Source organism: Camarhynchus parvulus, chromosome 7 (assembly GCF_901933205.1).
Source record: "Camarhynchus parvulus chromosome 7, STF_HiC, whole genome shotgun sequence".
NCBI classification, from domain to species: domain Eukaryota; kingdom Metazoa; phylum Chordata; class Aves; order Passeriformes; family Thraupidae; genus Camarhynchus; species Camarhynchus parvulus.
In genome coordinates this window covers 5,493,640-5,508,934 of record NC_044577.1, presented here as the reverse complement: position 1 = coordinate 5,508,934, position 15,295 = coordinate 5,493,640, and the positions used below count along the sequence as shown (strand labels likewise).

The window sequence follows — 15,295 nt, the reverse complement described above, 5'->3', positions numbered from 1 at the left end:
CTACACCACAGCCCCACTCCCAGTCACCCCAAACTGTGCCTACACAGACATTGCAGCTCTCCCAGCCTGTCTCCAGACCTGGACTGATGAGAAGCAACCCCAGTTCCCTAACCTTGAGCCTTTCAGCTGCTAGTTCTCTTAGATTTAGGGAACTGCACACAAAAACCTTCCATTCCAGAGCTACCTGTGCAGTAACCAGCCATGAAAAGATTCCTCCAAGACAAGGAGAAAATGGGAATTGCCAGCTGTACAGAAACCTCACTGCTGTAAATCTCTAAGGCAGCAGAGTCGCTGTTCCCATCACCAGCTGCTCCAGGGGCAGAGCCAGCTGGACATCCCCACTGCTAACAAGTTCCTACACAACATCACTCTCACAATCAGTAAATAATCTACAGTTATTACCAGTCCTGAGTACAGCCATAAGCAAGATTTCAAGTGTTAACCTTTAGGCCCAGATTTTCTTAAAATGATCCTGCAGAACACATATATATATATATATATATTTTTTTTTAAAAACATCTATATTTAAAATTATCTATTTATCTAACCTATAAAACTTTACTACAAGCCAGACTGCCATCTGGAGAAAAAAACACCTTAAATTCAATTTCAAGTATTCATCAACATTAAAGTTGTTACTCTAAGTCCTTTGAAGATCCTGAGACAAATACTCAATTATAATTATGTAAATATTCAATCAAAATAATTATATAAATATTCAATCAAATATAAGGGGGAAAAAAAAATAAAAAGTAAAAGAATGGAAGCAGCTCCCAGAGCAGCAGTACAACCTCTCCCTGCGCAGCCCAGCTCCCACCTACCCAGCCCAGGATTTCCAGAGCTCTCAGCCTCCAAAAACTGGTCTCCTACAAATTTTGGTAGCTGCCAGAGGCTGAGTTGTCTGATCTTTTTTGCAGCCACTTAAGATTATATACATTCTATACCTCCTTGCTCAGTGACACTGATTTCCAGGGAGCTCTCCCTACTTCCTTCCACTGTGAGCTGCACAAAAAGGAACAAGGGATTGAAGGAAGCCAAGCAGTTTTTATCAACTCCCAGAACACAGACATGGATTGCAGATAACCCTGGACAACTTCTTTTTAAAATCCCAGAATTACCAAGAAGAGAATTCTTCCTCACAAATAACCTGACACAACTCCTTTGTTGAAAGATTCTGGCATGGAACCTATTTCCATTATAGTTTAATGTTAATAGTTCATTCCAACAGCTAAAAAACTATGTCTATAATACTATTTAAATATTTTGTTCATATTTTTGACTTAATTTAAAAAAAATAGTTTGAACTACTACTTTCCTAGTCCTCAAAAAAATTCAGAGAGACGCCAACTTTTGAATGAATCCCTTAAAAATGTGTATTTCACCTGAGAGCAGTACTGACTCCAAGGAAACACACACAGCTTGACCACCTTTTCCTCTGAAAAAGAAACATGTTCAGACACTCAGCTACAGCCCCAAACAAACTTCTGCAGTGTGACCAAGACAAGGTCAGTGCCAAGACTGGTGCTTCAGAGCTTGCAGAATCTGACCACATGTAACTGAATTTCCTTTCTGTTTTGGAAGAGGTCAGTCTGCACCTTGGTTGGATGATGACTCCAAGAGCCCTGCTGGCCTGCAAAGACCACGGGAGTGCTCTCAGCTTTAACGAGAAGCTGACAGGGTGACTGAAACCACCACAAAGGTGAATTAACCCAGCCCTTCTATTGCAGCTTCCTGCCCCAGCATCTGGAAAAGGCAATAACCTCCAGAAGCAGCAATTCCCTGAGGGGACCCTGGGTCACAGCCTCTCTTGTCTTCCCAGAGGAATTCTTGCTGTTATCCACAGCACCACCCCAATGCACTGCCTGCACCTCAGTGTCTTCCTCCCAGGACATGAACCCAGAGACTCCAACTCATGCACAAGTGATTTTCAGGTCTGATCAGGTTTTGAAGCTGAACACAGGCTGCTACTCAAGCAGAAATGCCTCAGCATTCATGGCTGGCCAGAAGTGGGTTTACATCAAAGTGTTCAACACCCCAAGGACTTGCTGACCCCAGGGGTGCTGGGGCTGAGGTGCTCCTTCTACACAGCAGTTAATCAAACCTCAGTATCTCGCTTCTATCTTACTTTTTTACATAAAGCAGAAGTGTCCACACCTTCAGGAAAAACAGTTTTTTAAAAGAACAGTCAAAACAGATGGACACACATTTGAGAGCAACTTACCTAATGAGCTTCATGATGCCCATCACACATGTAAAGCCCCAAGGCAAAAGGGAATCTCAGACACAACAATTTGGCTGAAAGCAGATATAACTCACAGGAAATAAGTTTTAAGAATTGGTTTCTCTGTTACAAGAGTTTCTAGAGGAGAGCAATTAATACCCAACAAGTAGTCACTGGTTTTGGCAACTCAGGCTTGGTGCCCTTAAAATGAGCAGAGTTTTTTAAAGCTGTTACATTGCTGTTACAGTTAAGATTGTATTCAGATGAGTTCCTGGGATACACAAATCATCTACTTCTAAAAAGGCTTCTGCATGTTATAGACTAAACTTCTTAACTTACAAATAATTATTTTGATGTTTCCAGTTTACAATGGTAAAAAAAATGAAGACTTCACAATGTGTATAAATGGGAGGTAAATGTATTTTTAAAAACAGAATAAAAAGCTGCATGTTAAAAACTGGCTCACAGACTAATAAATACATACATCAAAGACATGAAATTTTCAGCAGCTGGTTTTAAAGAGCAAGGAATTGGGAAAAAAACTAGCTGTCCAGACTCCATTCCGCTTCTGTGGTCTATGTACTAAAAATATCTGCAGTTGAAAAACAAGTTAACAGAGGAGTAGAATCAGCTTTGTCACCTATCTTCTTTTTTAAAAATTAAGCTACTTCCTAAAAGTGTGGTGTAAAACCTAGAGAAACTATTAATTTCTTCATGCACTTGATGACATTGAATTAAAAAAGAAATTATTTTAACCCAGAAAAAATGAGTCATTGTATACAGTAAGGACAGCCTTACTGCAAGTTTTCTACAGTAAAAGTATTTCTAGAAATACACCAGAAATTACTTTCCTATAACAAAATATACAATTATGTGTTGCATCATCATTGAGTTTCAATACTTAGGCAAAACAGAAACAGCTACTGTGAAGTTTCAAAAAAAACCCAAAGAAACCCAACTCCAAAGAGCAGAAAGATGTTTTGACGGTTGTGGAGATGCCAGAAAGCAACGCTGGACACCAGGAATCTCCAGAACAACTCCCCTTCCCAAGTGATGTGCAGTTTGTGAATCAGACTGTGAGAGAAAACTGATCCTGTTCTATGGGCTTCTCCACCCAGGCTCCAAGTCCTGCCTTCAGGAATGCTTTAAACAAACACTCTTTAGCAGTTTGATACTCCGTGGCTCCTTGCTTGGTGTCGTGGTACAGGTTGGGCTTGGGGATCTTGGAGCGCAAGCTGGAGGAAAGCTGTGGGGTTCAGAGACAAGAGAAGGAGAGAGACAAGGCCCCATTAGGCCAAAGAGTACCATAGTGACTGAGTTATTTAAACAGCTAATATTAAAACAAGGTAAGGATCCATCAAACAAAACGTTGAGGCCAAAAAGCCACAGGCATACTTACTGGAAGTTTTCTTTCTGAGAGTAAAGAGTGAAACCTCAGCAGTGAAAATGGGATTATCCTTCCAAATAAATTAAAATGCAAAGGCAAGCTCAAAGGAGACAGTATCATTTGCTTACTCAGCTATAAACCAAGGAATATGTATTTTGGACCAGACAGCATCACATTAAAAAGCAAGTTAACAAACACATTGCTCTTCTCCATTACTGCATGGAGCAGCAGCAACCTGGCCTCAAGCTGCACCAGGGGAGGTTTAGATAAGATATTAGGGAAAAAAATTTTCACTGAAAGGGTTGTAAAGCATTGGAACAGGCTGCCCAGGGAAGCAGTGGGGTCACCATCCCTGGAAATGTTCCAACAACATGTGAATGTGGTGCTAGAGGGCATGGTGTAACGTGAACATGGTGGTGGTGCGGCGTTGATGGCTGGACTTGACCATCTTAAGGGTCTTTTCCAGCCTTAATGATTCTGTGGCTCAGCTTGAAACAAGCTGAGATACTAGAGAATTCATTAGATATTAGGGAATTCATTAGATATTAGGGAAAACACAAGGCTCAGCTTAAAACAGGCTGAGATATTAGAGAATTCATTAGATATTAGAGAATTAGATATTAGGGAATTAGATATTAGGGATTTCATTAGATATTATGGGAAAAAATTTACTGAAAGGGTTGTAAAGTATTGGAACAGGCTGCCCAGGGAAGTGGTGGATTCACCATCCCTGGGGATGTGGTGCTAGAGGGCATGGTTTAATGTGAACATGGTGGTGGAGCTGTGTTGATGGCTGGACTTGACCATCTTAAGGGTCCTTCCCAGCCTTAATGATTCTGTGGCTCTAACACGAGGCTCAGCTTAAAACAGGCTGACATACTAGGGTCATTAGATATTAGGGAATTCATTAGATATTAGAGAATTAGATATTAGGGGTTTCATTAGATAGTAGGGGAAAAAAACTTCACTGAAAGAGTTGTAAAGCACTGGAAGAGGCTTTACAGTGGGTTCACTTTCCCTGGAAATCTTCAAACAATGTGTGGATGTGGTGCTAGAGGGCACGGTTTTACGTGAACACGGTGATGGTGCTGCGTTGATGGCTGGACTTGACAATCTTAAGGGTCTTTCCCAGCCTTAATGATTCCGTGGCTCTAAGATGAGGCTCAAACAGCTTAAAGCAGGCTGAGGAAGTGTTTTGTGAGTGCAGCAAGCCCATGCAGGTGTTCCCCTCAGCCCTGAGCAGGGCCGTACCTTGGCGTGGATGCGCATCCAGCGGCTGTAGAAGGCGTGCTTGCAGAGGCGCGACGCGCGCCCCATCTCGTCCTTGCCCGTGGTGGCATTAATGACCTCCAGGCCTGAGTCTCCCACCGTCCAGTTCACACTGAAGTTCGGGGCTTTCCCTGGCTGGCGGGCCTCTGCGTTGCTGATACCTGAAAGAAAAGCGATGTTTAATGATGATAATGAATACAAATGCTTGCCTTTTGCTTTTGTGTTGGAGGGTGAACAGTCTTAGAAGCAGGTCTTTTTATTTTGAGGGCTCTCTCCTGCAGATTTCTCACCCACTCACAGAGTGACATCTCACTATCATTCTGGCTAAAGTGGTCTCTAGTTCTGTCCCTCCCAGCAGGGCAAGTGTGCACCTCTGGAGAAAGCAGCCTCCTTGGCAGAGGGGGTCATGGAGAGCTCTGTGGCAGGAGTTCATGGGGTTCACCTCACTTCCAAATAACTATGAACCCTGCAAGTGTTCATGGCCAGGTTGGATGGGGCTTGGAGCAACCTGAGATAGTGGAAGGGAGTGGAATGAGATGGGCTTTACAGTCCCTTCCAACACAAACCATCCTGTGATTCTATTGAAAGCGAGCCCCATGCTCAGCACCCTCCACAAAGCCACAACTGGCAGACATTTGGGTTTTCCAGCACAAATCCACTGTGTTCCAGCTGACTCCCCACTCCACAGGCCCAGTGCTGCACACTGAGCCCAGAGACAGAGAACCACAGGACTCCCAACAGGACTCAAATCACTTTGCTCAGGTGTTAAAATATGTGACACCTTCCAACTGTGGCTCTACCTGCAGGGATGGAGAAGCAAAGCCACCACAATCCAACTCAAGTGCAAATCCAGTCTGGCTGCCTGCCCAGGGCAGGATTTATTCCTCCAACACCCTGGTGCCCAAAGATGGACTGTACACAATGAAAGTCACAGCAGCTGCCGCCATGCATGTGTGACTCCTCAGACATTGCAGGGCTGGCCAAACTCTATTTGACGTCTCAGTCACCTCACCAGGAGAGAACAAAGCACCAGGGCAATTTGTTCTTTCTAGTAAATATAAATCCCATTTTTACTTTAAGCCAACTCCCACCAAGAACCGATTTCACTGTTAGGCCAGGTCCTACACTTAATAAAATCTAAAGAACTTGTGGAAATTGAACATAAGGAACACAGCAGGATGCATTTCTGGCTGATATCTGGAACACAATCCAATAAAGCTGGGCACCTGGGAGCAGGACTGGCTCACCTGGCTCAGTCTCATGACACCTCTGGCCCAGCACTGAGAGTGGGCAAGGTCAGAATGTCCCAGCAAAATTCAGTTTGCTTCCTATCATCAATTCCTCATTTAATAAACAAAGAAACCCTTTGAAATATAAATCACTGAAGCTTTTGTATTTTTAGCATAGGTTTGGATCAATCTTGTCACTATGACTGATAAGAAATAATTAACTGAATAATAACAGAAAATAACCTACGATTCCCCATTTTCTTAAAATATAAGCTGAAAAATAATGAGAATTGGCACAAAAGTTGGTTTTACCAAAAGTACTGAGGCAAAAGTGCTAAGAAATTGATGCCACATGGCAATTTTTTGTCTTTTTTTCCTTTAATGACATCTATGCTACTACCTTTTCTTTCATTCCACACACTATTAAACAAGTACAGGGATCAGACAGAGGTCATCAAGTACTCCAAAACACTTGTGATATCACAACCAGTCCCACAAGCAAATCAAATAAAGATGACAAAGCTGAACATCCAGCATGCACTACATCTCTACTGCAATTATATGATTCTACTCCTTGGTTTTTGATGAATTAATTTTTTTTTAAAACCACCAAAACCAACCCAGATTTAGAATATCAAATAGATTTAATTAACAACAACCCATTCAGCTGCTTAATTGTAAGCAAGAACGTGGAGAGATGTCAAAGGAGTCCCTGATGGTGGATCAGAAGTAGCAGGGGCAGGGAATAAAGGTCATCCCAAAATTAAAGCATTTGATAAAACTTTACGTGGGTCCTATCTTCCCCCTCAAAATCTAGACATGAATATAGCACAATATGCTGAGATTGGAAACAGAAAAGAAATTTAGGCTAGAAAGCCAAATATTTTACTCTTCTTTGAAAACTAATAGAACTAAATCTATTTAGAGAACGTTGCTCAGAACTTATTGTTGACTATTATCACAAAGGGATATAATAAACAAAAGCAAAGGTCACAGCTCTTTGTGCCACTGCTTATATAAATAATAAAGTTTGACAGTGCTTTGAGGAGAGAGCTAAAACAAGCTTCATGAAAAAGGACACAGACAGCTGAAAAACACCAATGTGAACAGGAGGATAAGGTACCAAGGGAACAGGCAAATAAAAAAAAAAACCACCAGAAGTTCTGCTGGATTTATTTTTGTCTACCTTAAAAACAAATTCACTAACATTTGGATAAAGATGATCTCTTTGGGAAGAGTGAACACAGCTGGAGAGCCTCCAGCTCAGGGCAGACCTGGGATGTGGAGGGGAAGAAAACAAAGGTAGGATCATTGATGATACTAAATTATTTTTAAACAGCAATAACAGGAGCAAGAGCAAAAAGTGGTAGAAAAAACCTCCCATACTGCGTGTCTAGGCAATAAAAAGGCAGATGAAATTCCTTACAGATGAATGTAAAGCTACACATATTTGGAAAAAAACCAAAGCAACCTTGCACAAGGAGTGCTGGACTTGGAGCTCTCTATTAGCATTCAGGAATGAGATTTTAGTTTCTAACATTCAGTTCTACCAAAAGGTCAGGTCAGTCACCAACAGTAACCAAAGTGAAGGTCAGGAATTATCAGTGAAGGATCAGGGAAGTGATCAGAATATATGCCACTACATGGACAAGTATTGCTGCTTTACCCTGAATATCAGGTATTGCCCTGGTCTCACTAGCACAAAAATTATCACAAAAATGTGAAAGGGTCTCTGTGCAAGAAACAACAAAGTAAACTAAGACACTTCAGCTTGCAAAAACCAGGATTTATGTAGGGAGGAATACCTGAGAGGTACAGAAAAGTGAGTGTCGTGACCACTGCTTATGGCCTGGATCTCACAGAGCACTCAGGAACACCCAGTTGAGGAAATTAGCAGAAAGGAAGTTCCTCTGCACAAACCTTGGCACATTCCACAGTTCTCCTTACCCACGGAGGCTGTGGATGGCAAAAAGTTGAAAGCATTTAAAAAAATGGAACCAGGAATGAACAACCGAAAGATGTGTTAAGGATTTCTAAACACAAAGATCTCAGTACCTGACTCAGACTTCAGCCCAGGTGAACTCCTGCATGCCCACCTCCCACAGTGGCTCCCCCCTCAAAAAGAGTTTGTGCAGGTCACTCTGCAGATGGGCAACTTGATATTGGCTGATTTATCCAAGCACCCTCACTCTGACTGAGAAATCTTTTTTTTTTTCAGATTATTCTACAAATTTACAAGATTCAAACTTGTCTTCTCTTCAAGCCACCTCTCAGGGAGAGCTCAACTGCCCTCAAAAGCTGGATCCTGCAACCAAGGCTTCCAAGAGTCAGCGTAGGGGGGAGTTTTCTATGAACAGACAGATTTCCTGCATCCCTCAGCTGAAAAACACCTGCTCTGGTATGCCTGCTCCCCACTGGAATTGAATATATGGGGATGTGTTAGTGGTGGACAGGGCAGTGCTGGGCTCATGGCTGGATTAGATGATCTTGGGGGTCTTCTACAACCTTAATGATTCTATGATTCAATCTGCTGCCAAAAGGGCTAAGTAAAAAGTCTTATAAACAAAGAAAGATGATGAAAGACAATTTTTAGCAGTACAAACAGTATCTCAAAATAATTTTGACTTAATGCAGGTGCCCCAGCAGACATTAAATTTGCTTTATTAGAGGAAGAAAACCTGTTTTTACAGTGCTCTCTCAGCTAAACAGGCAGGACAGTGGAGCAACACAGGTGTTTCTGTTCTAGTTCATCCCCCTGGTGGAAATAAATCTCAGAGGGGCGTGTGTGTGTGTGAGATACAAGAAAGAACACAGAACTGGAGACAGGTATTTCTGCCATGCTTCTCCTAGGTAAGAGTACACTGAAAAAAATGTGAATCCAAGAGCACATGGGCAGCTACACAAATGTCCCAGCTGCATCTAACAGCAGAGGTCAGAAAATCAGACCTCAAGACTGAACCAGTAACAGAAAATACATCAACACAGTTCTCAGCCCAAGCTCCTAAAGCAGCTTTCTGTACATTTTTGAGATGTGTATTTTTGTGAAAACTCCACAGCTGAGAACATTTCCAGACTCTCTCTGCTGCACAGCAAGTCCTGGCTCAACTGTTTAAACAGATGGTTCTCTTTCATGGGAAATAGATGATAGCACCATTGCAGAAAGATGATTTTCAAGAAGACAAGGTACTGTTACATGCTGTGAAAAGGATAACAAAAATGCTTCTCACCCTGCCACAATCCTGCTGTCTTGAAGGACTGATAAAATTCCCCAAAATCAGGCAGAAACAGTCTACAGATCAGCTATTATGCCTATAAAATTATTAGATATTTGGTACAGAGTGTTGCTAATATAAGGACAAATACATTACTTAACATTTTTATACATCCTAGTTCAGGGAGTCCTTATAACCTTTCTTACCTAAAGAACTACTCATTGTTCACAATGCTCTTTTCCCCACTCCCTCCCTAAATCTTTTTTAAAAATTCATGTCAAACTTTAAACATGCTTTAAAATTATGAGCTGCTTTTTCTTCCCTGGAAAATAAAGACATGCCAAAAGCTAATCTCTACAGAACAAAGCAATAAACACAGTGAGTGAGAGGGAGGATGAGATTTCACTTTTAAAGCTTTCAGAGCATTACTGCAACAAGCCATTTTAGAATTTAAGACAGGTGAGGTGTTATCTCTGTCCATTCTGAGTTGATTATTGACCTAAAGATTGTGAATCAAGTTGGCACACTGAGAGGTGAAGGGACCACTCAACAAAAATGTGCAGTGCAAGAGAAGTGACAGTGAGTGCTAACACACTATTCCACAGGTGGGAGGAGATTTCCCTAAGCCTTCAACTCTCTTCACATCTCCCTGGGCATGCTCCAGACAGGCACGGTGTGAAAACTCACCCCAAGTTTCATCCCCCAGCTCTTTCCAACTTTTAAAGGTCCTTGCTATGGTATTTCTGACTGGGTGTCTGTATTATGTTTGGACCACAGCTTCTCTATTGCAAGCAGCAAGCAGTTCACTCACAGCACACAGTTTGCAAGGTTTTGAGAACTACAAAATTACAATGCTACTGGAACAGACTTAGTTACCGGCACGGCCTTCTCCATTAGATACTTGCCACTAAGTAAAGGTCTGTTGAGTGTATAAAGAGGTGGTAGATCTTCTATCTCTGCTATCCTCTGGTAAACGGCTCTGGATAGATGATCCCCATGATATAAACTCCCCAAGATGATGCTAGAGAAGTAAATTGGCTCCACAAAGAGGCTAAGTAAGGCTCCTTGAATACCCAATACGTTCCACCTAAGAGGGAGGGAAAAACAAAACAAAACAAAAAACAAAAAAACACTTTCTTTTTAATGAAACAAGTAACATCTGCCAGACATAACAGCAGTTAATCACAATGGACCAGACTTTCAACCCTTCCTCCTGACTAGCACATGACTATGGTAGCACAAGCTGTAACACCTGCCACAATTTCAGAGATCAGCTTAGGGAATACTCAGTGTTATCCTGAGTAAAATGACTAAAACAGGAGCACTCTGTAACTTGTAGCCCTGCTAACATGCCTGGTGATGCATTATCCAGCACTCTATTGCCAGAGATGGACAGGATCACTCAATGGGAGAAAGCCAAACTGTGAGGTTCTCCACCAGAAACAGCAGCTCATACCTGCAGAAGACACCTGGCAGGGAGAAGAGCATCCTTCCCAGAGCACAAGAAGGATTCTCTGCAAGACCTCCACACCTCACTACCACAAGGAAAGGCCTGTCCTTCAACCCTGGCCCAACTGGCCACACCCTGCTGACAGAAAGGGCATGAGCACTGGCCTTTGAGCAGGGACAAAACTGACTATGAAAACTGAAAACACACAAAGAATGCATACAGTCCTTGCTCCCTTTAGCTGCTTCAGAGATTCCAAACATAAATCCCTGTTTGAGCACTGTGATTTACACTGGATCAGGTCTGGTGGCAGGGATACAGAATGCCTAGGAGCAAAATCCTGATTGTGATTTTTTTTTTTAATTGTGCTCATTTGATAAAGTTTCTGCTCTCAATGTCTCTGTAACTGTCACACAAAATACTCTGGAAAACCTCAACATCTCCTGCAGAGTATTTTCACTGCCTTGCTCTGAGAAATACTGAGGCACTGTGAAAATACCATATTTCAGTCTTGGAATCTCAGAATGGTTTGGCTTGGAAGGGACCTTAAACATGATCTAGTTTTAAACCCTGCCACGGGCAGGGACACCTTCCACTACCCCGGGTTGCTTCAAGCCCTGTCCAACCTGGAGCTGGAGTCCAACTGCAAAGCCAGACACAAGCAGCAGGAAAAGTTTCCTTTGGTGCTTGGATAAAAGAGAGGAGCACAGAATGGTTGTCCTTGTTAAAAAGCCCATGCTACAGCAGGTTGCAAGGTTCTCCAAGGAAACCAGGGAATTCAGATGCTGCTGACAGTGTTTCCTGCAGCTTGTGCTGGGCAGGATACACATCAGCATCTTTTTAGGCTAGGAACTCCACATCAGAACTGTTCCACTACTGCAATAACTGAACTACACTTCAGGACTTGCAACATGCTTCCTTTTTTTAATATCAAAATGGTAGAACAAAGATTATAATCCAAAGAAACTATTTCTTTGCATATCTTTAGTGATGATGAAAATGGAGGCAATGTGCATTAATTTACCCACCCATCATTAAAAAACCTGGCCTTAATTAGTGAATAAAAATACTGTGCTAATATATGAGGTGTATTTTACATGGAGTAAAGGCATATTTTTTATAAGACTGAGAACACAATCAGCAACCAAGAGTCAGAGTGAAGATATATCAAGTGAAAATTGTGGCTTCCCAGGACCAATATGCCTTTCTGACTGCTACAGACACAGGTAATACTATGGAAGAAACATCTGGAAAGAGAATTCAAGACTGAGCATTGCAAAGACAAGGCACACCCCATTTTACATTACAAGATCAGTGCTCAAGTGATGATAGACATTTTAAAATAGGCCAAAGCACTCCTCTGGCAAGCCCTTACTCCCTAAATAAACCCTCAGCCAGACCCTTTTCCTTACTTCTGACTTCAGTGTTTCCAGAGCTCGTGTTTTGCTGCTTCCTCCCACAGCTGGTGACCTTCTGTGGTGCAGAAATGAAAGCTGACATTTCCCTTATGAAGTTCTGATAAGAGGAGGATGAGGAGTGAGGAGAGCTGAGCAAGGCTCTGCAGAGAGGACTGTATGAACTGATGTTCTATATGAACTGTATGAACTGCTTTTCTGGGCTGTGCTGAGTCCCCTCTGGCCCCCCAGCACACACTCGTGCTGGGCTCAGAGCAGTGGGCTGTGCAGGCACTGCAGAAACCACTCACACAACCAAAACTCTTCACATTCAGTAGGCAGGGTTGGGTGGTGGTTAGGTTTAGAAAACTAGCTTTAAATTTCATAGTTATAATAGAAAAACATCTACTTCTCTACAGAAATGTATTCTTGTATCAGGAACTGGTTATAGTGCAGAGACAAACATGAAACCCAAAAGAATCACATAATCACTAGGGCTGGAAAAGCCCTCCAAAATCATCAAGTCCAACCACTAACCCTGTCCAGCACCATCCTGTTCAGCACTGTTCCCAGGTGCCACACCCACACACCTTTTGGACACTTCCAGGGACACTCCACCACTTCCCTAGGCGGCCTGTTCCAGTGCCTGGCCAAACTTTTCCCCAATATCCAACCTGAACCTCACCTGGCACAGCTTGAGGCCATTTCCTCTGGTCCTGTCCCTTGAGACCAACCCTCAGCTAACTCTGCCCTCCCACCAGGGAGCTGTGGAGAGCAAGGAGGTCACCCCTGAGCCTCCTTTCCTTCAGGCTGAGCTCCTCAGATCCCTCAGCCTCTCCCTGGCAGATTTATGGTTGTGTTCTGCAGATCACAGCAGAGTGAAAGCAAGGACTGCATGGAGACTTTCTCCTTGTTCCTTTTTTATCCTGTACTTCTGTCAAACAGTAATATCTCACTTCCATCAGCATGTACACTCCAACAACTTTTATGAATATAAACTGAGAAGGAACCACCACCACACATCAGTTTTCAAAAGGCCACAGGCATCACCTCCAGAAGTGGTAAAACTGCCTCATCCTCCAGCTTACAAACACAGACTGTCAGAACTCACACCAACAACTGCTGCCAAAATAGCATTAACCTTTACTAAAAGCAACATTTCTTTTGAAATTAAGGGGCCAAATGCTGTATTTCACTACAAACCATGCAGTGCAGAGCAGAAAAAGCAAAATGCACTGCAGAAAACTTCAAGTCAGCGTTGTCTTTCCAGGGGAGCATTTAAACAATGGAACTTTTTTTTCTTCACATTAAAAATAGCATCAGAAAATAGTTAAGTAAGTGAAGTGACCTAAGTCTAGCTTACAAACCCAAACCTGGGTGCTAAAGAATGAGCATGAGCAGAACACAGGAACGCTGCAGATACTGAAATGCCTAAAGTAAGGCATGTAAAACAGAGAGTTACAGATGGGAAAGAACACCCAGGACAACAGGCAGGGAAACTCTCCCAATGTAAACCTTCTCACTGGAAACACCTGCAATGCTTGTCTAAGGTAAGCAAAAAAAACTGTCTTATGACAGTATTTAACATATTCTGAGTGTTCTGGTTTTAAGTTACTACAAGAATTTTCTCTGACAATCTTCAAAAACTTTACCTTAAAGACATTTAAAGTGCCAAGTTCTTAGATTGGTATAAATAGCCACAAGATTTACATTCAAACTGCTAACATTTAAACAGAGGTGTCCTGATCTGAGCTGGGGGTACAGTTAACTGTGATTCCTTCACTGCTGGAGTAGAAGGACAGTGCTGGGAAATGCTCCTTCAAACCAGTACATCCCAGCACCTTTACAGGCTCATCCCCAGCCTGGACCTTTGCAGATCAATGCACATGGGCTGTGTTCAACTCCTGTCCATTTACACAGAGGACACTCTGTGTACTGTGCTCACCTGATGCCTTATAGATGAGCACCTCAGTGGGAAAAATCTGAATTTTATAAATTTGCCACACTCACTGGTTTTCTTATTCTGTATGTACTGCTCTGTATCTTGTTCATAACAGTCTGGAGGATGGATGCACTTCCTCAACCTTTCTGCTGTTCTTAAGCACACTGCACTAAAAAAAGAGGATGGAGAAAGCAGAGACTGACACCAAATTAAGAGGAGTCCTCTCCTCCTTGCTATGTTGGACCACCATCTGCTCAGGGGTATCTACAGTGGGTTCCTAAAAGGTCTGCGGATTTCTTCATGAAATGCAGCTGATTTCACAGCTCTTGACACATGAGAAGGTAAGCAAAATTTAACTCTCAGCAACCCTTTCACAGCGTGCTGGCAGCACCTCTTGCCAAAAATAAAACCAGTTAAAAATAAATGTGCCAGGTAAAAACTCTCCTCTGAACTTTCCAAATGCAAAATGTACAGAAATTCTGTTATTCACATTATTTTAGAGAAAATGCACAATTGAGGGAGGCCTAACAGGAGGTAAGTCATACAATTTGATGTTAATATCAAACATCTTCGTTAATAATTTTCGTGCAGAGAGCAGGATAGGGCAGGGGAGTCACTATGTGTGACCCACAATGGTGTCCAGTGGAACTGGTGCCAAAATTCGTCTCAGGAAAGTAAGAGTCTCCTGCCACTACTCAAACAAGGCAACACCTGACAAGTGTTTACAGTTCAAAGAACTTCTCATATCAATATTATTTATAAACAAAAACTACCATGAGGAAATTAAAATTATTTTGTTGGCACTTCATTTATCACAAGTTTTTACTTGCAACTGATGGCAAGTGAAAGAAGGTGTCACTGTGGAGATGTAGCACTATCCCAGAAACCACTTCTGCTTCTGGTATGCAGAATTTTAAACCTGACTTCTCTTTGTCTCCTAAAGACATTAATTCTCTGTGACCACTCCTCTTCAAGAGCCACAGTTGTAAACAGGCAGCAGTATCTTCACAAGGAGTGAGAACATCTTTTAAATCACGGGGCTGGGTCAGCAGCCCACACTATAAACCACAAGTGCAGGAAGTCTCTGGCCTTTGACAGCAGCTCTTCTCACAACACCATTTCAGATTTGCAGCTACAGACATCAAAGTTTCCCCCTTGTAGCTGCACAGAGGCAGGCAACCACACAGCTCTGAC

At 42.4% G+C, this 15,295-nt stretch overlaps 1 protein-coding gene across 1 annotated transcript in view; it reads right to left on the bottom strand.

The window, feature by feature from the left end:
- Positions 1–2,621: 2,621 nt before the first annotated feature.
- The window catches only part of ADARB1 (adenosine deaminase RNA specific B1), a 61,206-nt gene continuing 48,532 nt past the window's right edge, over positions 2,622–15,295 (bottom strand). Inside the window, exons 9-11 of the mRNA XM_030952455.1 lie at positions 10,224–10,405; positions 4,860–5,038; positions 2,622–3,467 (exon numbers count right to left, since the gene is read on the bottom strand). Coding sequence (XP_030808315.1) covers positions 3,291–3,467; positions 4,860–5,038; positions 10,224–10,405 — 538 coding nt within the window. The 3' untranslated portion in view covers positions 2,622–3,290. The remainder of the gene's footprint in view (positions 3,468–4,859; positions 5,039–10,223; positions 10,406–15,295) is intronic.